The sequence below is a fragment of the Phodopus roborovskii genome, unplaced genomic scaffold (assembly GCF_943737965.1).
Source record: "Phodopus roborovskii unplaced genomic scaffold, PHOROB, whole genome shotgun sequence".
NCBI classification, from domain to species: domain Eukaryota; kingdom Metazoa; phylum Chordata; class Mammalia; order Rodentia; family Cricetidae; genus Phodopus; species Phodopus roborovskii.
The window spans coordinates 51,624,565-51,647,484 of NW_026126407.1; the positions used below are offsets into that span (position 1 = coordinate 51,624,565).

General features: G+C 46.6%; 1 protein-coding gene across 1 annotated transcript; it reads right to left on the reverse strand.

Annotated features, from left to right (window-relative positions):
• Positions 1 to 4,887: 4,887 nt before the first annotated feature.
• Positions 4,888 to 16,314, reverse strand: CUNH16orf89 (chromosome unknown C16orf89 homolog). The gene is made up of 8 exons (XM_051181364.1): positions 16,074 to 16,314; positions 14,331 to 14,480; positions 9,723 to 9,873; positions 8,725 to 8,842; positions 8,079 to 8,214; positions 6,965 to 7,069; positions 5,632 to 5,715; positions 4,888 to 5,252 (listed from the first exon to the last, which is right to left on the reverse strand). The coding sequence occupies exons 1-8, from the start codon at positions 16,267 to 16,269 to the stop codon at positions 5,062 to 5,064; spliced, it is 1,131 nt and encodes a 376-aa protein (XP_051037321.1). The 5' UTR covers positions 16,270 to 16,314; the 3' UTR covers positions 4,888 to 5,061.
• Positions 16,315 to 22,920: the final 6,606 nt, after the last annotated feature.

The window sequence follows — 22,920 nt, forward strand, 5'->3', positions numbered from 1 at the left end:
TGTGCTGAATCACAGTCTTTTTTGGGTAAATATCTAGGAATGGTGAGCATATGGTAGATCTATCTTAAGGTTTTATTTAACTTTACTTTATTGTGTTTTGTTTTTGGAGACAGGATGAAGGGCTCTAGCAGTCCTGGGATGGCAAACACAAGCCCGAGCATGACAAACATGACTCTGACAGGTCTTGTTCTTTCTTGATTCCCTCTGCCTTGCTAAAGACCCTTAGATTACATTCCTAAAGCTAGCCACCAAGGTTCTATTTCTTTACTTTGTCCACTCCTCTTCCTGAGGCTGACTACCAAGGTCCAGCTATCAAAGTATTGAAGCCCATCAATCAAAAGCCCCCATTTGGCTCACCTAATTAACATGCCTAATCAAAACAAACCAACTCATCCTAACATGGGGTTTCCCCTTTTCCTTTTGTAAGCTTCAATTTGCCTATGGACAAATCTGTCTTTTCTAACCAGAGGTGATCAGTCCTTTATCTCTCTGGGGCAAATATCCCTTCCCTCTCTCCCTTGTTCCTTCCCCTTCTTCCTGTCATCTATCTCCTGCCTTTGTCTCTTACTCCCTCAGTGTGGCTCTGGCTTGTGGCTCCCTGGGAGGGTGCCCTGACCTGTCAGCACAGGCTTTCCTATCTTCTTCCAGCCCTGGTTTAGTAACGGAAACTTTGGAACCACATCATTATCCAGCTCAGTCACTAACCCAGCTCAGATTCAGGAAGGATGGGGTGGGTGTAACTCTCCTCTAATCTGTTTATGTGCAGCCGACTTCTCCCAAACCTGAGAGTCTGTCTTGGTAACTTTGTGTTAATGAAGTGATGCAAAGGAAATCCTTCAAGGCTGATAGGGATTCCATTCTGGCTCCCGATTCCCTAAGAAGACAGCAGCCTCAGAAACATGTCATACTTGCCAGCAATTCCAGCCACCATTCTTGGATTTGACAACTTAAGAGGGATTGTGGTAAAGTGTCCCGGGGGCCGAAGATTAGGTGGAAAGAGGGATTTAAAAGATCAGTCCCACAGCCCCACCACTGGTTTTCGGCTGGGCACAGGAACAAGGGGTTGGTTATTTAATTAAAAATGTTAATGACATAGCTCTCCTTTAAAGTTTTTATTTAGCATGTGTGTGTGTGTGTGTGTGTGTGTGTGTGTGTGTGTGTGCTTGTGCTTGTGCCTGTACATGTGGGCATGTACTCTTGAACTTGTGGAGGTTGAAGGACAGCTTTTAGGAGTTGGTTCTAGCTTCTTTCTTGTTGATGCAGGGTCTTTCTCATTTCTGCTGCTGTACTGTCTAGTCTAGTTGGCCACCAGCTTTTAGGAGAGTCTCTGATCTCTGCCTCATAGCTCCATGAAGGAGTGCCAGAATTGTGGATATGTACTGCCCTAGCTGTGCATAGGGGCTTGTGGGTGGTATGCATGCCAAGACACAGGTGTGGCTGTCAGATGACAGTTCCAGTTTGAGGGGGAGGGTTTTCTCTTTGTACCATATGAGGGTCCTGGGGATCAAACTCAGATCACCAGGCAAGTGTCTTTACCTGGTAAGTCATCTTGTAGATCCACATCAGTTTATTTCTGAGAGAATATCTAGCTAATAGGCTAGCCTGGAACTCATAGAGATCATCCTGCCTTAGCCTCCCAAGTACTAGGACTAAAGACATGCACCATCAGGCACTATCCATATCTTGGTTTTTGTTTGTTTTCTGGAGTATTGAAATTTGGTTGTCAGGCTTGCATGACTAGTTCCATTTTGGTTTTTTGAGACAGGATCTCACGTAGTACAGGCTAATATTGAACTCAGTATGTAGCCAAGGATGACCTAAGACTCCTGATCTTCTTGCCTCCACCTCCCATATTCTGAGATTTCAGATGTGTGCTACCATGCTTGACTGATTACACAAGGGACATGTTAATTCCCAGGCTCTGGTGTGGCTCAACTGTCACATAAGGATATCAGCAGCCTTTTTTACACGTAATACAAAGCAGGGCTATGGGGTCAAAGCACCTCTGGGAGTTGGGAGCTTGTTCTCTATTCTGGAGCCTGGTGCAAACAGTGTTTACAGTGTGCCATCTTCCCTATGGATGATACCAAACCCCCAAGAATGTTCTAGAAGATCTTTTCTTAAACGCTAAAGCATTTAGATACCTTCCTGAGGCAGAGAGGAAGAACTGGGAGGGAGAGATACTCCATGGAGGGCCAGCTGTCCCCTCAGTCTCTGACATTCTAGTCTCATAACTTCAGATGACACTTGCTAGGCACTGAGTGTGACAGTGTGACAGGGAGTTTTTGGCACCCTAAAGACAGCATCTTCATGCTGTGAACATCATAACGAGATAGGTGATATCATCATCCTGATGTTACGGAATGGGAAACAGAGTCACAGAGAAGTCAGGGGCTTTGTCCAATGACACAGAGCACTGGAGCTACGCACAAAGCCACAGTCTGGCCACCTGGCACTTTGCACTGCCTTTCTACAGAGCTGTGGCTGCATACACCATTCCCTGGGGAGCCTTCAGGGTTTGATGCACAGTATGTAGAAACTAGCATGGTTCACCTTTCATGGCTACCTCTCATTCTCACCTCCTCTTCCAGAAAAGGTGCAATGCCACATCAGAACAGACAGGCTTTCACAGTGGTGAAGGTGCCACACTCTGAAGGCTTTCCATAGAACTCATCTTGCAGCTTATCTTTTATTACTTTTATTTTTAATTGAAAAAAATTGTTTTGGTTTTTCAAGATGGTTTCTCTGTGTGTATCCCTGGTTGACCTGGAATTCACTTCATAGACGAGTCTGGCCTCAAACTCACAGAGGTCTGCTTGCCTCTGCCTCCCAAGTGCTGGGAGTAAAGGCCTGTGCCATCACCACCTGGCAATTAAAAATTTTTTTAATTATGCTTATTTGTATGTAAGGGTGGGTGTGCTTGCATGAACACACCCTTTAATCAGCTCAGAGGACAACTTGAGTTGGATTCTAGTGATCAAACTTAGGCTACCAGACTTCAATAGGCACCATACCCACTGAGCATTCTTGCTGGCCCTATTTTCTTTTATTTTAAAAAAGATTTTAAATTTATTTGTATTTATTATTTTATGCATACTAATGTTTTGCCTGCATATATGTGTGTGTGTGTGTGTGTGTGTGTGTGTGTGTGCACCATTTGTATGTAGTACCTGCAGAGTTCAGAAAGGGGATTGGAACCTCTAGAACTAGAATTACAAACAGCTGGGATCTGCCACGTGGATGCTTGAAACTGAACCTCTAAAAAAGCAAGTGCTCTTAACGACTGATTCATCTCACTAGTCTCTATTTTATATTTTTGAGCTGAGATCTTCAAGCCTGGGCTGGCCTCAAATTCCCTATGGAACCAAGGATGACTTTCAACTTCTAATATTTTTGCTTCTGCTCCTGAGTGCTGGGATTGCAAGCACATACCATAAACCAGTGCCTGGTTTATACAGGCCTAGGGATTGATCCCAGGCTTCACACATGTTAGGTGAGCACTCCACCCACTAACACACCCCATCCACCGCACTGTAATTTAATCACACTCCAGCAGTATTAAGAAGTGGACCTCAAGCAGGGTGGTGGTGGCTCACACCTTTAATCCCAGCACTGGGGAGGCAGAGGCAGGCGGATCTCTGTGACTTTGAGGCCAGCCTGGTCTACAAAGCTACACAGAGAAAACAATCTTGAAAAACAAAATCAATCAATCGAACAAACAAACAAACAAAAAGTGGGACTTCAGGCCAGACACGATGGCACACACCTGTAACCCAGTACTTGGGAGACTGAAGCAGAAGGGGTGCTGTGAGTTTGAGGATAACATGGGCTCCAGTGCCAGGCACTGTTTTTGAAAAACAATAATACCCAAATCAACCAAAATGACAAAATATGAGAGGGGACAGTGGTGGTTTCAAAGAAGATGACCCCCCCAAGGGAATGGCACTATTAGGAGATATGGCCTTGTTGGAGGACATATGTCACTGTGGGGGTGGGCTTTGAGGTCTCTTTTGTTGGATTCCCTCAGTGTGACATTCAGTTGACTTCCTGTTGCCTGTAAGATGTAGCATCCTCAGATCCAACACCACATCTACCTGCATACTGCCATGCTCCCTGTCATGATGATAATGATGACGATGGGCTAAACCTCTGAAACTATTTGAGCCATCCTAATTAAATGGTTTCATTGTAAGAGTTGTCGTGGTCATGGTGTCTTTTTGCAGCAATAAAAACATAAACTGAGACAAGAGAAGATTTGGTTCTGGGTGTTTCTGGTAGCATTCATGCCATGCTGTCGGGAGTGTTTGTTAGCATGGCATGGATCTGTCTTACTCCAGGCTCTTTCTCCATCTCTGTCTTACACATGTTCTTCACCCTTCTGCCATGTTATAAAGCAGCATAAAGGCCCTCACTTGATGCCAGTACTATGCCCCTGCACTTCACAGAATCCAGAACTGTAGGCCAAATAAATCGCCATTGCTTATAAATCACCCAGACTGTTATTCTGTTATAATTACAGAGAACAGAGTAGGACATTGGGTCCATTCAGGATTTGTGTTGACTGAGATAGGGAACTTGAAACAGACCCTGAAGTCATTCAAGATTCTCTTATGGCTGAGAAACAAGACCCAACTCTCAACAGGGTGTGGCAGCACATACCTGTGATCCTAGCATTCTGGAAGTGGAGGCAGGAGGATCTTGAGCCAATCTGGACTACACATCGATCTGACACACAGCTGGATGTGCACTTTTAATCCCAGCACTTGGAAGGCAGAAGCAGGCAGGTCTCTATGAGTTCCAGTCCAGCCAGGGATACCCTGTGAGACTGTGTCTCATGACATGTGTCACATGATCTGATATATGTACACAAAAGACAAAAGACTCAGCTGCAATTGACTATGCTTTATGTATCCTGCTGACATCTGGTCAACCTCACTCTCCAACCCTGCTTTCCCTGGCCCTACTCTCTCAAGACTTTTAAACACTTGGATGTGGTGATAGGGTTATAGCTGCTCACTTTCCACAAATGTCCCCTCAGCATGTGACCCCCAACTCCAGGATCTAAGAAAAAATGCTAAGAGGCCTGCCAATCCTCTGGATCTCAGGCCTGGTAGCATCATCTTGATAGTTGCTCTCTGGTGACTGAGTAGGTGGATTCGGCTCTCCATTGTCTGGGTTGTATTCTGCCAGGATGTAAAGAAAGCCACCCAGGGCTGCGACTGCTGTGGCTGTGTTGTGGCAAGAGCAGCCATCTGTTGGGGGGAAAGAGGTCCTAAGAGCGAACTTGGTCCTTTGTTCAATACCCTCCATCATAAATGCTTCATGGGTTTCCCCAGATGATCTGCCAGACACTGTGTAGGCATATTGGTGTCCTGCACAGAACTAAGAAGACCATCATAGATGCCAACCCTTCTCTTGCCCCCTACAAGTAAGGATCAGGCCTTTTTCCACCGAGAGCAAACGGTCAAGAAGGAGCAAACAGAGGTGGGAAAGCTCAGTAGTAGAGCACTCATCAGCATGCCCAAGACCCTTGCTCTTATCCCCTTGTACTGGGGAAAATGACAACCACCAAGCAGGCGAAGGCCTTGATTGCTTGAGTGATGGGTAAGTGAGCCCCTGAGTATTTGTCACCTGTGAACAGTTTTTCCCGTCTTCGAACTCTTCTTAGAATGTCCTGCCGGTGTGGAGTGTGTTCCGGAAGTTCCCCTTTTGCATCTGGAGAAGAGGAAGGTGAAGTTTTCAGGACATTTGATAAGCCTCTTGCCCTCCTGACCCTTTCAGGGACTTTGAGCAGGGGTTATCAGCATGTGGGTCCTGGCCCTTTGGTAGTTGTATATCAGACACCTAACATATTGGATATTTACATTAAGGTTTGTAACAGTAGCAAAATTACAGCTATGAAGTAGCAATGAAATGATTTTATGGTTGGGGTAGTCACACCACAACATGAGGAACTGTGTTAAATGGTTCACAGGGACTAGGTCATCATATTTGGTGACAAAAGTCTTTACACACACCCTAAGCCCTACTTGAAGTGCCCTCCCCCAGTTGTTATTTTGAGGCAGGGTCTCACTGAATTACTCAGGCCAGCCTGAAACACACTCTGAGGCCAAGCAGGCCATGAACTTCTGATCTTCTTCCCTCAATCTATTTAGTGAGTAGAATGAGAGGTCTGCATCACCATTGCACATCACCACATCTCGGCAAATACCACATCTTAGCACATCACCACACCTTAGCACATCACATCTTAGTGCATCACCATGCCTTAGTGCAGCACCACATCTCAGATTTCTTCTTATTGCAAAGGTGGTTGCTGATTTAAGGACCCCAAGCTTCTCGTGGAGATACTGGTACTTCCCAGGAGCCTGCCCTGTAACGGGCACAATCTGGGAGTTTTTGGAAGGTGATGATGCTTGTGCTCACTTATTTCAGATGGGAAAATTGAAGACAACCTGCTGTCAATGTGTCACGTGGTTGGAAGAAGCTTATCCCCTGGCTTCTCAGCTGTCAGCCCTTCCAGAGGGTCTTCCCTGAAAACGTCTATCTAAAGAGCCTTCTTTTCCAGTGTACTGTGCTTTCTCAGCTCTTGGCAGAACTTGGCATGACCATATCTGCATGTGGAAAGGATTTCTGTCCCCTTCCTTCAGCCCTGACCTCCCCAGCACCTAGATAATGTCTGGCACATTCACAGATGCTCAGGAAATGCTGAAAGAATGAATTTATTAACACAAGTGCAGTGGGTCAAGCTTCTTCACAGAACTGCCTTCCCCCCTTGCCGAATTGGGCTCTCAGAATGCCAACCAAGCCCATCTCTACCTGTGTGTGTGTTTGTCAATGCACACACATGTATGTGTTCTAAATCACAGTTGGTGCTCAGTGCCAGTGCATCCTTTTCTACAGTGACCCCAAAACCAGGCCCCCACCAACCATTGCTCTCAGCCAGGGCAGACAGGCAACTCACCAGGCTTCCCGAAGCATCCCACCAGGGGCTTCTGCCAGCTGAGAATAGCCTCTAGCCAGCGCAGCTTGTAGAAGTCGGAGAAGCCGGCCATACCACAGAACATGACTGCAAACATACACCAAGGTTCCTCTGTAGGCCTGTCTCCACCACCTGCCCTGTGTTGATGGGGCTGGCACAGGAGGAGTGCTTAAGGGACCTGCCTGCCTCTGCCTGTTCTGCTCTGGGATTATGGGGATGGGGTGGAGAGGGGGTGGTCGAGGCTGGAAGGATGTTCTGTCTTGGCCACCAGAAGCTCCCAGATCCTAGTCCTTCCTCTCTGGTTTTTATCACTGGACTGAGGAGTCAGGCTTTGTGGAGGTATTGGAAAGAAGCAGCCACCCAAGGGCTCCCTTTCTCTTTATCTCCAAGACCTGGGGGTCTGTTTGCCAGTTCGTCAGTCTGTCCAGAACTCCCTAAGTTCTGGTGGGTAAAGAGCAGTCACAAACAGACACACAACGGTCAGTTACATTTAAGCCCCTGATAAGCAACATATACAAAAGTTTATGTGGCGGTCAGGGAGGGATTAACTATGGTGTCATTCCTAAGGCACTGTCCACCTTATTTTTTCATTACATTATTTATTTTCTTATTATGTGTTGGCATGTATGTAGAGATCAGAGGACAACTTGTGGGAGCTGATTCTCTCCTTCCACCAAGTGGCTCTTGGGGACTGAATTCATGTCCTCAGGAGCCATCTAGCCAGGCCCTTTACTTTTCAAGTCAGGATCTCTTGGGACCTTGGACTTGCCCATTCACCTAAGCGGGCTGAACACCAAGTCCCGAGGGTCCACCTGTCTCTGCCTTCCCAGTGCCCTCAGGGTTCTGCCTTACCCTGCCTCCACTGCTCTAGAATTATAAGTATGAGTCACGTGTCACCACACCTGGCTTTTTCACAGGAGGCTGGGGCTCAAGCTCAGAGCCTTGTGCTTGCATAGCAAGCCCTTTCCTGACTATGCCACCTCCCCAGGCATGTACCTTTTGTATTTACTTACTTAATTCAGCAATCCTAGTGTGTGCATGCTGACCACTTGTCAACACCCCCTACTCTACCCCGAGGGAAGAAGACTAGGCTCACTGTTTTCCATGAAGAGGTCTTGGGTAGGGTAGGTGTATCCGATGGCCTCAGCTCTCCGGTTTAGTTCCATCATATTGGCACAGAAAACATCCATGTAGTGCTGGCTGTGGTGGAACAGCCCCTCGGTGCACCCTTGCTGGGGGACCAGGAAGTAGGTATGGGAGACATGTTCAGTTAGGGAGGGCCTGCAGCTCTAGCTGGTCATGTAGGGGCTGCGTTTGGAGAAGGACTCTCCTCCTTTCCCAGCCACACTCCCCTCTTTGCAGGTCAGCAAAGTCAGCTTAGGTTCCGGCCTGTCCAAGTGACTGTGGCTTGCTAATTAGCCTTTCTGAGCCTCAAAGTCTTATTTCCAGAAAGGTAAGACTGTGCAGGGGTGCCCAACCTTTTGATAATCTGAGCTGCTATCATCTGCACAATATAGTTACAAAGGACTCTCAGGACACTTTATAATGTTTTAAGTGGGATTACAGCTTTGTGTTTCGGGATTTTGCTTGGGTGGGCAATGTGGGTAGGTAGTGGGAGTGACTGGCATGAGAACAAATACTAGGCAAGCGCTCCAAGGCAGCCTCAAGTGCTGCTAGAAAGTATGGGTCATGGAGGAGAAAAGGAGCTGAGAATAGGATTTCCTTCTCTGATCAGCACTTACCATTCTGGCCCAGAGGAAGAAGAGCAGCTGGTGGGACAGGCTGTAGCCTGAGCATCCGGCCTTGGTCATAAGGGTCCTGCAGAAATTGGAGAGCTGGCAAGGCTGGCTGCTGTCTGTCCTGTGAGCAGACAAGCCAGGTTGATGAGGACAGTGCTCCCTCCCATCTACCCAGAGTCGGAATACCCTGAGTCACCCCCCCCCCAATTGTTAGGGTGAGGGTTCTGGGCATAAGGGTTGTCAAATAAAATACAGGTGTCTCGGGTCCTACTCCTTCTGTCTCAGCCTCCTTGAGTGCTGGGACTACAGGTATATGAAACCATGTCTAGCTGTGTCCTGGTCTTATCTAGCTCAGAGGAGGCAATGCTGAACTGTCCTGGGCTTGGACAGCCACCATTGTCTGAGACTTCCTATTACTCCATGGAGTCCCCAAATATCTTTCCTATCATTCTCCTATATAAAGGTCCATTCAAACTCAGCAAACTGGGAAGTGTGATCTGGGTTCAGAATACTTACTCATACCCTATATGACAGTATGGGTCACCACCCAGAGTGCAGCCCTTCTGTGGGTCAGCTGAAGGAGGCTAAGAAGACAATGCCCCCTCCATCCTGCCCTGACCCGTGCATTAAAATGCCCTAGTCCTTACTGCAAGCCCATAAGCTGCAGAAGGAAATGGGGAGTAAAGCTGTTCAATTGCCTTCCGGGACCCACAGAGTCTCTAAGGGGGCCCCAAAGGCTGGATGGGAGGTGCTTGGGGCTCTGCAGGGGGCTGGCAGGGACTGAGGCTTTGTCCTGTGTGCAGAGGGCCTTGAACAAAGCTACTTTGGGGAGGAGTTCAAACTTTGTGGTCCAGGGAAAGTGAGATCTGGATTGCATGGAGCAGGATGGGAGCAGGTTGCTGAGTAGCTGTGCATACACACCTACATTTGCTCAGAGCTCAGCTTGTGGCTGAAGGAACACTTTGGGGCTTTTAGGTTCTGGGGAGATAGGGAGGGCCTACCCTGTTCCTAGCAGTTGCACCAGGCATGAATCACTGCTTTCCTCTGAGAACGAATTCAGGGGTTCCAGCCAGGGGTAGACCAAGGAGGCATTGGTGCGTGTCCAGGCATGGGGCAACTTCCAAAACCCAGGCTGAATGCTCGGCTGGAACTCTGCAGAGAAGGAGAGGAAGAAAGTGTGCCGAATGTTGTGGGTGCCCATAAAGATAGCTGCACTCCATCTTGGCACAAGGACAGAGAGTTCAAAGCTGTCCTTAGCAAGTCATAAGGCCTAAAGGTCAAAGGTGTGGATATTTGGCTGTTTTATTCTAAATAAGAACATACCTGAATCCGAGGTGTGGCTACTCCTGATCCTCAAGGCTAGGGAACAAGAAGTTGAGGCTAAGGTGTGGTTACTGAATCCTCAGAATAAGTGAGGAAGAAAAGTCTGTTTCCTATACGTGATACTTGTGTTCCCCTTTTTGGATAAGGTACATAAGAGTGGTGAAAAATAAACTCATGGTATTTTAGTATTTACTGATCTGCCCTCCTGACTTCTATTCTGTGTCTCTGTCTTTCCTCTATTATCTAAGCTAGCCTTTTACTCATCCACACTCCCCCACTCAGGTTCGGACCTGGGGCCACTTGACTGGTTCCAATTGCAGCCCCACAAAGACAGCTCCCAACAGAGTTTCCAAGAACCAAGAGCTACAATCGTGATGAATATTCTCAGCAGCCCAGAAAGTAGATGCCCCTCTATTTTAGCTGGAGTTTCTATTGCTGTGATTAAAACACCATGGCTAAAAACAACTTGGGGAGGAAAGGGTTTATTTTAGTCTACAACTCTCATGTCACACTCCATCACTGAGGGAGGCAAGAAAGACACTCAAACAGGGCAGGGAACTATATGCAGGAGCTGATGGTGCAGAAGCCATGGAGGAGAGCTTGTTCAGCCTGCTTTTTTGTTTTTTATGCACCTTCCAGGAGTGAAACCACCCACAGTGAGATGGGCCCTCCCATGTCCATCAGTCTTCAACTACAGAGTCCTTACAGGTAATTTTTTTTTTTTTTTAGACAAGTTTTCTCAGTATATCCCTAGGTGTCCTGGAATTCGATTTGTAGACCAGGTTGGACTCAAACTCACAGAGATCCTCCTGCTTCTGCCTCCTGAGTGCTGGTATTAATGGAGTATGCCATCATTTTATAGAGGCATTTCTCAGCATTGAGTCCTTCTTCCCAAGTAAATTACTCTAGCTTTTGTCAAATTGACATAAAACCAGCAGGAAGCCATCCTGGGACCTAAGTCCACAGCAGGTGGCAGAGTCTGAGCTTTGCCTGGACTGAGCATAAAGTTTAAATCACCCCAGTTAGTTACCTTTCTTCTGTTAGGTCTCATGTAGCCCAGGCTGGCCTCAAACTTACTATATAGCTGAGGATGACCTTGAGCTCCTGATCTCCTTGTCTCCACCTCAGCAAGTTCTGGGGTTATGGGCATTCACTACCATAGTTGATTTACACAGTGCTGGGAGGGAACTCAGGACTTTGTACATGTTAGTCAAGCACTCTACCAACTGAGCTTCATCCATAGCCACTGGTCCGCTTTCTAAAACAACAAAACCAGAGCATTCCCCCTAATCAATAGGGGATAGGATTTATCTAAATACACAGTCCCCGGACACCAGGCATGCATGTGGTACTCAGACATATATGCAGGTGAAACACTCATATAAACAATTTGATTTTTAAAGAGAGGCTAAATATCGCAACTATAAGTATTGCTTGATAACTGTTTTGTTATATATAATTTTACTATGTTAAGTTTAAAACCTTCCTTTTTATTTAGACAGAAAAAAGAGATGATGGGGGATGTCCTTCTGTATGCTGTGAATATATGTTTCTCTTATTGGTTGATGAATAAAGCTGTTTTGGCCAATGGACAGGGAGGATTTAGCCAGGTGGGAAATTGAAACAGATAAAGATAGTAGGTGGGGTCAAGGAGATGCCATGTAGCTGCTGAGGAAGCAAGGGACCTGGACATCACCAGTAAGCTAAGAATATGTGGAGATACACAGATGAAGAGAGAGCTAACTAGTAAGAAGCCTGAGCCATTGGCCAAACAGTTTATAATTAATATATGCCTCTGTGTGTTATTTGGGACTAAATGTCTACAGGGCCTGGTGGGACAGAAATTTCCATCTACAACAGAGAAAGGGGCAGCAGATGGACATTCAAGGTGACAGCTTCTTCCTCATTCCCCTGGCCCCTTTTTCTCCTGCTGTTAGGGCCTCCTTCCTGGTGACTGGTCCAGGATGGTCAGATATGCTTAAGACTGGGCTAGGATGTTTATCTGAAGTCATGAGTTTCTCATTTCCCATTTCTTTATCTAAGTTGACCAATCCTAAATTAAGGGAAGGGGACTCATTCCAGCTCACCAAGGACCCTTAAGGTCCCCAGCCCTCCAGGAGAGCCCCTCTCTGCCTTCCAAGGGGGCCATCTCTCTGTGTTATGCTGTGTGCACATCTATCTATTCACTCTGTTGATTGAGCTGTATGAGATTTTCCCAGCTGCTACCTGCTGTGCTCCAGAGTTTTCCTGCCATTTAATCCTTTAATTAGTAGAGAAAATGAACAAAACTAGATCTTTAGATGGTAACATTCCAGCTTGTGTAAGTCAGCATCCATGCTGGTGGTGGGGGAGGGGGCTTTCAATGATGCCACTCTCTGTGACTCCTCCATACACCTGTGAGCGACCCCTCACCCATACTCCTGTGAGTAACTCTTCCTCCATACACCTGTGAGCGACCCCTCACCCATACTCCTGTAAATAACCCCTCACCCATATTCTTGTGAATAACTCCCCATCTATACTCCTGTGACTAACTCCTTCTCCACACACCCGTGAGTGACCCATTGCCCATACTCCTGTGAGTAACCTTCACTCATACTCCTGTGAGTGACTCCTCATCCATACTCCTGTGAGTAACCTTCACTCATACTCCTGTGAGTGACTCCTCATCCATACTCCTGTGAGTAACCCATCACCCATACTCTATGGTGATATATTATTTATTTAATAAAGTTTGCCTGAGGGCTCAGGATGCAAAGCCAGCCACAAGCCATAGAGGTCAGACAATGGTGATATACACCTTTAATCCTAGCAACCATACCAGTTAGGTATAGAAGTTAGGAGGTGGTTGTATGCACCTTTAATCTCAGGACTCAGGAGATAGAGACAGGCAGATTTCTGTTAGTTCAAGGCCATAATGAGCTACATGAAACTGATCCAGTCTGTAAAAGAAACAGCTCACACCAGGGAGATCTCAGCACTTGGGATCACACACCTTTAATCCCAGCTCCAGGGAAGTGGAGACAGGACTGCTATGGCTGGGTGGAGAGAGGTATAAGGAAGAAGAAGACTCAGAAAGGATTAGCCTCCAACATTGAGGGCAGGCAGCAGTCTAGGGTTATAGTCTGAGGATTCATGGAGCTAGCCAGATCACCCTTTCAGTCTGAGGTAGAGGTAAGAGTTAGTGCCCGGCTGCTTTGCTTCTCTGATCTTCAGCTTGAACCCCAATAGCAATCTCTGTGTCTTTTAATTTTCGTGTTACAATACTCCAGTGAGTGACCCCCTCACCCATACTCCTGTGAGTTACCCCTCACCATATGCCTCCAAGTGAGCCCGATAAACTCTGCCATCATTCCCCTATGTGGTGTGAATAAACTTTCATGTCTCCCCAGGAAAAGTGTCATGTAGCCAGCACTGGTGCTGCACATGTCCCCATCTCTACTAGGAACTACTGTGGGACAATCTTTGTATACTGTAAATACTGTCATTTGGTTAATAAAGAGCTGACTGGCCTATAGCTAGGCCAGAGGCTTTGGGCAAAAGAGCCAGATTAAGAGAATTCTGGAGAGAAGGGATGGGTCAGAGGGGTTGCCAGGAGATGCAGAGGAAGCAAGACATGCTGGGGGACAGGTAAAGCCATGAAACATGTGACAGTACGTAGATTAATAGAAATGGGGTAATTTAAGTTGCAAGAGCTAGTTAGTAATAAGCCTGCACTATTGACTATTGAGCATTTATAAATAACATTGAGTCTCCATGTCAGTTATTTGGGAACTGGCAGGTGGGAAAGAAGAGTCCATCTACAAGGACAGATGAATGAGGCTTATAAGGTAGGAGCCTCTGTGGCAGTGGCTCTCAACCTGTGAGTCTTGAGCCCATTTCACAGGGGTCACCTAAGACCATTGGGAAAAACAGATATTTACATTATGATTTATAACTGCAGCAAAACTACAGTTATGAAGTAGCAATGAACATAGTTTTATGGTTGGGGTCATCACAACATGTATTAAAGGGTCATAGCATTAGGAAGGTTGAGAACCACTGCTCTGTGGGATCCTTAAAGGGGGTAAGGCAATGAACTTTTTTTTTTCAAAGAGATAGGCCACCTCCGATCTCTCTCTGGTCTAGAATGGGAAGTCTGGATTAAAGTCAGGAAGTGGCTGGGTCATCTGTGGCTTCCCAGTGACTGGTGTGGACTGTCTTGACTCTGCCATGCTTCGGGGAGGTGCTCATACTTAGGTGTTTCAGTGAGCATGCAGGATGCAATAGACCCACCCTGCTCTTACCTCTTAGGTATGTGGGGTCACTCTGCTTGAGGTAGAAGATGGATTTTTGGAGTAGAGCAGACAATGTGTTGGCCAGCTGTCCAGCACGAAAGCTGAGAGGCTGCAGCAGGGGATTGGAAGCCCATTTTTCCTGGACTCCTTTGAGTTGCACTGAAAGGGGAGGTCAGAGGTCATTCATTCTAACATCTGACCGAACATGTGTGCAGGGAAAACATCCAAGGCTATAGTCATGATCCTGAGTGGAAATGAGGCTCATCTAAAATGAAACTGGGCTGGGGGTGTGGTTAAGCTTGAATTCTAGAAACGGGCTTGTGTTCAAATCTTCATTTTCTATGCCTTGTCATCAACTGGCCAGAAAAAGTCACTTAATCTCTCTTCTTTCATCATCATAAATTGCTACTTCTTGGGGGGATATTTTTGGGATTAAGTGAGCTTATGTGTGGAAACAGCATTTTCTGTTGTACAAAGAGAAAGCATCTAATGAAGTTTGCTTTTCTTTTAGATTTGTTTATTTATTATGTATACAGTGTTCTGCCTGCTAGAAGAGGGCACCAGATCTCATTATGGATGGCTGTGAGCCAGCATTTGGTTGCTGGGGATTAAACTCAGGACCTCTGGAAGTGCTCTTAACCCCTAAGCCATCTCTCCCGCCCCAAATTTCAGAGTTTTGTATTGACTTGGAAGACTTCAGTATGTGAAGGATAAGCAGGGAAGAGTCTAAACTGGTGGAGGCATGAATTCCTTCTTATGGCCAATGTCTACTCATCTACCATTTAAGATATCTTCATAGGTCCCTAAACATAGGGAGGTGGGGTCGCTTGGCATTGTATCTGCTGTGCCTAACAGGAAAGCCAGGCAGCCTGAGGTAAGTTAGGACTATTATTTCTTTCTCTCCCTCCCCCATCTCTCCTCCTCCTCCTTTTTCTCCTTCTTCTTCTCCTTCATTCTTTGTTTCTTTGTTGGATTTGTTCTTGAGACAGGTCTCTGTATCCCTGGCTGTCCTGGAACTCACCATGTAGATCAGACTGGCCTTGGTGTCACAAAGCTCACAGGCTCTGCCTCTGGAGAACTAGGATTACAAGCACATACCATCACATCAAGCTTATGCTTCTTATTTTCTAGAGGGATTTAGCACTGCTGCATGTGTCTCTGTCTCACTTAATCTCAGCCTGGAGGGGGTGGGAATCTCCATGGAGATGCCCACTGCCCAAGCCAGGCAGACACCAGGCCTGAGATCTGTGGCACTCTGGGCAGGAGCTCACTGCGACCCCCATGTGCACTCATAGCATGAACACCATTGTGTTTCGGTGTACTCTGGCCAGCTTCCAGCCCACTCCTTCCAGATTGTATGCCTCCCAAAGCTAACAAACACTTGGCTGTTTTCTTGGAACATTTAGCTGCTTTTGTCAGAAGGGAAGGAAACCAGGTAGGGGCATGTTCTGGGGGAGGGTTCCTGTTTTGTCTCCAGCTACCTGTAGGCAAGGGGAGTAATAATCCCTTACTGTTCCCAGCCTGTCAGGAAGGGCTGTCAAAGAAATCTTTTCCTTCTGAGAATATAATTGCCCCCTTTTTTTCATGTTGTCTTTAAGTCCTCATTCTACAAGGTTTGATGAGAGCTGGCTGAGAACCACACACTCAGGAAGAGCCCCAGAGTCCTCACCTTATCCAGACAGAGGCCCTGGGGTCTCAGGTCCCGGGGGAGCTGGCTTTCCTAGCATCCACCTGGGAGCAAGGCTCACATACCTTCCAGCACTTGGAATCCCACTGCACCATCCAGGTTGATTGTAGGCAGCCTGTCTTCCAGGAACAAGGTGGCTTTCTCTAGTGCAGTCAGGATCAGGCCTGCCATGGTGCCCTGTGCTGTGTCTGGCCATGGCAGTGAGGAGGACTGTGGTGGCAGGGCCAGCAGCAGGAGTAGAAACAACCTGAACCTGGCCATGAATGGCTTTCTGTTGGTGGATGGTCACACCCTGAAAGGCCAGGAACCCTCAGATCCTTTAAATACCTTGTTCCCGCCTCTCCCTCCACCCCCTTCCCCAGGAAGACTTGGAGACAAGTGCTAGGGCAGGGCTGCAGGGGTCAGCACAAGGCCATGAGCATGGTCAGGCCACTCTGGCATATGAGCTTTTCTGGTTGTCTTTGTGTATAGGTGTATATGAGTTTGTGTGGGTACATTGTAGGGGTGTGTGCGTGTGTGTGCACACACACACACGCACACAAGCACATGAAAAAGCCAGGGGCCAACCTCTGGTATCATGATATCATTGCTTAGGATCCATCCACCTTGATTGAGATAGAGCCTCTCATTGACCTGGAACCTGCTAAGTAGTCTAGGCTGGTTGACTAGTGAGCCCCAGGGATCCTCCTGTCTCTACCGTCCTGGTGCTGGGATTGCAAGTATGTGTCATCATGCCTGGCTTTATGTAGGTTCTAGAGATTGAATCCCGGTCCTCATAGTTGTCCAGCAAGCACTGTCTGACAGTTGTGTCCTCAGCTCCCTTATCTTTCTGGACCTAGTTTCCCACTGCTAATCTAGCCATGGTTACTGAAGCTAAAACATCCAAAGTTTCCTCCCCATCACCAGGACCCCACTATATAGCCTTGGCTGTCCTGGAACTTACTTCATAGACCAGGCTGGCCTCAAACTCAGAGATCCACCTGCTTCTGCCTCCCAAGTACTAGGGTTAACGGCATGTACCACAGGCTAGATAACAAGAAGGACCCAAAGAGGGATGCATGGATTTCCCTATGAAGGGAAAATAGAAGAGATCTCCTGGGTAAACTGGGGGTGAGGGAGTGAGGAGTGGGGGGATGGGAACTTGAGGGAGTGGGCTGGGTGTGGGAGGCAGGTTGAGGGTCAGACAGAGAAGGATCGTAAGGGATGAAACGTCTTGATAGGGGATACCATTTCGAGGTTAGGGAGAAAACTGGTGCCAGGGAACCCCCAGAAATCCACAAGGATGACTCCTAGTAGTAGTGGAGAGAGTTCCTGAACTGGCCATCTACTGTAATCAGATTGATGAGTACCCTAATAGTCATCAGAGAGTCTTTATCTAGTAACTTATGGAAGCAGATATGGAGATTAACAGCCAAGCACTGGACCAAGCTCCAGAGTCCTGCTGAACAAAGGGAGTAGGAACTGTAGGAGCCAGAGGGTCAAGGTCATGACAGGGGAGCCCACAGAGACAGCTGACCAGAGCTGTGTTAACCCATGGACTCTGAACCAACAGTTCGAGATTCTGCATAGGCCTTCGGACCTAGGCCCTCTGCATGTGTGTGACAGTTCTGTGGCTTGGTCTGTTTGTAAGACTCCTAGTGGTGAGATCAGGACCTGTCCCTGATGCTTAGCTGGCTTTTGGGAACCTGTTCCCTATGCTGGATTACCTTGCCCAGCCTTGATGCAGGGGGAAGAGCTTGGTCCTGCCTCAACTTGATGTGACATGCTTTGTTCAAGCCCATGGGAGGCCTGCCCCTTTCTGAATGGAGACAGAGGAGGAGTGGATGGAAGGGAGGTGGGGTGGGGAGGGGATGGGAGAAAAGGAGGGAGGAAAAACTGGTATATCAAATAAATGAAAAAAATTGTAATAAAATAAAGAAGGCATATGCCACTGTGTCCAACAGGTTTGCTTGTTTTAAATAAGTTTGGAACTAACACACTGGCAGGTGCATTGTCTTCACAAGTTTTCACGGAGTGGCATTTGACCAGTGGTAACAGATTTCAAGTGGTGAAGGTAAGTGGTGGGGCACACTTGTGATCACAGTACTTGGGAGGGCAAGGAAAGAGGACCCACTATAAATTTGAGGACAATTTGTAATTTACAGTGAGTTCAAGGCTGGCCAGAGCAACCTAATGATCCTGACTCAAAATTTAAAAGCATAAAAGGAGTGCTAAGATGTAGACCAGTGGTACAGAATATAATGGTTCACTTTCAAAACAAAAGTAGCATTAGGTCCAATTATTGATAAACAGAAAATACTGGACCCCTGCTGGCAGTCTATTAGCTACTAATAGGGTTTCTGCCCTCCTCCCCACCCCATAATAAATTCAAGCCAAAATGAACAAACTGAAAAAGTATAACAAGTTTATTTGAGCAAAGCAACTCCTGGGCTATTCCTCCAGTCCCAGATTGATACGCCCCTCTACAGCTAAATTAAGCAAGGGGTGATGACATGTCTATTGCAAGCTGGGTTTGTGCTCAAGTATGGTCAAAGGCTGAGCTCTTTACTTGGGGACTTGGGTGGCTGGCAACTTCAGGGCAGGAAGCTGTAATTGTAAGGGGAAAGGGCCAACTAAAGAAACACACCCCAAGCAGAGCCAAAGAAAACACACTTTGGCCCTGCAACCAGAACCAAAGAAATGCACCCTGACCCAAAAACTAGTGCCAAAGAAACACACTTTGTCCCTGGAATCAGAGCCAGTGAAAGAAATACACCCTGGCCCTAAAGTTAGAGCCAAAAGGCTAAAAAGGACCAGTGAAAGAAACACACTTTGGCCCTGAAACCAGAGCCAAATCTGACTCTAAGCCCATGCAGAAAGCTAACCAATCCCTGAGCATGAGATCTAGTCAGTCTGAGCTCAAGGATTGAAATCTGACCAATCCTCACCCTGGAAATCTCCCTGGGACAACTCCACCCCCTAAGAATCCCTATATAAACCCTGTGTCTGTTCAGCCTGTGTCTGTTTGGCCTGCTGGCTGTCCTCTGTCACTCTGGCAGAGGCAGCCACTCTCCTGGATTCTTTCCTCCCAATAAATCTCTTGAACGAGGTTTGGGTGAGACCTTCTTTTGCCGCTTTTGCTGGAGCAAAGACACAGGAGACCCTGAGCGGAAAGGGAAAAGTGAAGTTATTAGACTCCACTCTCCGGGGGCCTGGAACCAAACTATAACAACTTCGCTTGGGAAACCTTATCCTGCCCGAGCAGAGCTGACACACAGGAGAAGCCTTTCCCTGAAGCAGGGCTGTAAGCTGCTGTGCTTACTGTGACCTGTGGTATTCCTTGGCTCCCAACTGCCAGAATACCTTTCCATCTGAGATATAACACCCTGTTCATCCCATCCAAGGCGTCAAAATACTTACCAAATAGCTGCCAAAAATGAGGAACTGGGATCTTTTTATTTGGAGACTCTGAGAACAGGATTTGGAGACAGAAAGACGGGAATGGGGTTTTCCAGATCATGCTGGGCAAGATGGAGGTTCCAACTGAACAGCTACTACCATCCGAACAGTTAGTATAATTGCCACCCCAAAACTAGATGTTTAGAATGGAAAGTCACTAGTAGCCAAGAACAGCCAAGGTGTGTAATGATCTGCAGACATGATAAGGTCATGTACCTGATAAGCTTTAATAGAAACAGGAGGCAGACCATAGCTGAACCCGCACATGACTTTGGGGGGGGGGGGACAATGATAAGACAAATTTAAGTGGCAGAGGGAAAAACAAAACTCAGATTGTACCTTCCTGATCATTGCAGCCAGTGAGGACAGAGATTGTCTTAATCACTGTTCCATTGCTATGAAGAGACACCATGATAGCCATTCTTATAAAAAGAAAACATTTAAGTGGCTGTTTGCTTATAGTTTAGATGTTTAGTTCATTATCCCATGACTCTGGCATCTCCAGCATTTGGGGGTCTCCAACACAATCCAGGCTTCAGCTTCCCACAACTGCTCTTGGCTTCCACACAGGGACACCCTTCATACATGCCTGGCCTCAGTGGCCTTCCTTGGCTATGGAGGGAGAGTTCACAATGCTTTCTTGAACCTTGATTCTAAAGCCAGAACCACTTGGTCAAAGCTGTCAAGTTCTGCTGCTTGACTGGGGCTGGAACTTGGCCTCCTCCTTCAGTTATATCTGCACGGGTTTTCTGTTGCTGCTGGTTTTATTCACTTTCCTTTAAAATTCCCTTTCACAGTTTGGAATTTGCTTAGCTCAGTGTGGCCCTGCCCTGAGACCACCACTCCGTTTATTCCATTTAGCACCAGGCTTTTCTTTAACCTTTTTATCTGGATTTGGCTCCAACACTACACTTCCTGGTGCTCCTAATCTCCTCAAACTGTACAGTTTGTATTTTTTCTTTCTCAGTATGGTGATTTGGAAGAAAATGGTCCCCAAAGGGAGTGGCATTATTAGGAAGTGTGGCCTTATTGGAGAAAGTGTGTCACTGTGGAGGCAGGCTTTGAGGATTCCTATTCGTGGCAGTGTGACTGTCAACTTCCTGTTGCCTCTGAATCACAATGTAGGACTCTCAGCTTCAGCACCATATCTGTCTGCATGGTACCATACTCCCCACCACGATGATGATGGACTGAACCTCTGAAACCGTAAGTGTGCTCCCTCAATTAAATGTTTTCATTTGTAAGAATGGTTGCATGGTCATGGTGGCTCTTCACAACAAGGAAAACCCTAAGACAGCTTGCTCCTTTTCAGTGCAGATTTGCATACACAGTCAATACTAGGCTGTCTTAAAATCTCCTCTGATAACATCATTAATCTGAAACTCTTCAAATTTTTTTTTTTTTGGACAATGGCAGAAAACACCCACATTCTTCACCAAAATATCACAAGAATAGTCTCTAGATCACCTACTAATATTCTTCTCCTTTGAAACTTCTTGAACTAGGTCCCCACAGTTGAATCACCCTCAGCACTGTCTTCCACACTACTCCTACTAATTTGGTCCATCAAGTCACACCTAAAGTATTCAACTGTTTTCCTAGTCCAAAGTCTACAGTCTACCAACAAGCAGTATGGTCAAGCTTATCACATCAGTACTTTATTCCTGGTACCAACTTCTGTCTTTGTCAGTGTTCTATTGCTGTGAAGGGACACCATGACCCTGGAAACTCTTATGAAGAAAGTATTTAATTAAGGCTTGCTTATAGATTCAGAGATTTCACCCATTATCATCATGGGGGTAGTATAATGGCATTTGGGCAGACATGATACTGGAGAAGTAACAGAGAGTTCTATATCCAGATTCACAGGCAGCAGGAAGAAGGAGACAGGGCCTGACTTAGTCTTCTGAAACCCCAAAGCCCACCTCCAGTGACACACTTATTCTACAGGACCACACTTCCTAATCCTTCTAAAGCGGTGCCATTCCCTGATGACTAAGCCTACAGGGGTCACAGGAAAAGATTGCTTCTGTTAAGCTCACAGGGAGTGGCACTGTTAGGAGGTGTGGCTTTGTTGGAGTAGGTGTGGCCTTGTCGGAGGAAGTGTGCCTCTGTGTGGGTGGGCTTTGAAGTCTCATATATGCTCAAGCCACATCCAGTGTCTCAAGCCATTTCCGGTTGTCTGTGAGTCACCATGTAGGACTCTGAGCTCCTTCCCCAGCACCATGCCTGCCTGCATGCTGCCATGTCCCATCATAATGATAATGGACTAAGCCTCCGAAAATGTAAATTGATATAGTCATGGAGTCTCTTCACAGCAAAAGAAACCCTAACTAAGACAGATGGACACAGTTGGAAATTGTACAGAAATCAACATGCAGGGCCTCAAATAACTAAAAAAGGGAATTTTCATGTGATTGCTTCTAGAATCTATGTCAGCAATCTACAGAGATATTTGTACACCCTTGTTTATTGCACTATTTATGGTAGATAAGATATGGAACCAGCCTAGATGGTCACCAGAAGATATGGATAAAGAAAACATGGGACATGTATACAATGGAAGAATCTTTTCAGAAGTCCAGATCTCAGGTAACCTATGCTGGCCCAGAACTTGATATGTAACTGGATTTGACCTGATCCTCCTGCCTCTACCTCTTGAGTGCTGGGATTATAGGTGTGGGTCACCATGAGGGTTTCATACACTGGAGTTTTATTTAGCATAAAGAGTAGTAAAATTACATCATTTGTAAGAAATCGGATGGAACAGGGGATTTTGTTAAGCAAAATAATACAGACTCAGAAAGACAAGCAGCATTTTCCTCTCCTACTTGGAATCCAGATAAGAAAGTGAAATGGAGACTATTAAGAATGATGAGTGTTGACTGGGAGGTGGTGGTGCACACCTTTAATCCCAGCACTCAGGATTAAAGCAGGAGGATCTCTGTGAGTTGGAGGCCAGCCTGGACTACAAAGTGAGTTCTAGGACTGGCTCCATAGCTATTGGGAAACCCTGTCTCAAAAAAAAAAAAAAAAAAAAAAAAAAAAAAAAAAAGAATGATGAGTGTCTTAGGATTTAATCACTGTGAAGAGACACTATGACCAAGTCAACTCTTATAGAGGAGAACATTTACTTGGGGCTGGCTTACAGTTCAGAGGTTCAGTTCATTATCATGGTGGGGAGCAGAGCAGTGTGCAGGCAGGCAGGGTGCTAGAGAAGGAGCTGAGAGTTTTACATCTGGATCCACAGGCAGCAGGAAGTTACTTCCACATTGGGTGTGGCTTGAGCATCTGAGACCTCAAAGCCTGCCCCCAGTGACCACTTCCTCCAACAAGGCTGCACCTACTCCAACAAGGTCACACCTCCTAATAGTGCCACTCCCTGTGGGCCTATAGGGGCCATTTTCTTTCAAACCACTACAATGAATAAGAGCTAAATGTGCCACATGCATGCACAGAGCTATCACAACGAGC

Coding starts and splice junctions, on each gene's coding strand:
- CUNH16orf89 (XM_051181364.1), bottom strand. CDS start 16,269: ATGGCCAGGTTCAGGTTGTTTCTACTCCTGCTGCTGGCCCTGCCACCA. Junction 8,843..9,722: donor GTGCAACTGCTAGGAACAGG/GTAGGCCCTCCC, acceptor GTCTGCTCACAG/GACAGACAGCAGCCAGCCTT. Junction 7,070..8,078: donor AGACCTCTTCATGGAAAACA/GTGAGCCTAGTC, acceptor GTATGTTTGCAG/TCATGTTCTGTGGTATGGCC.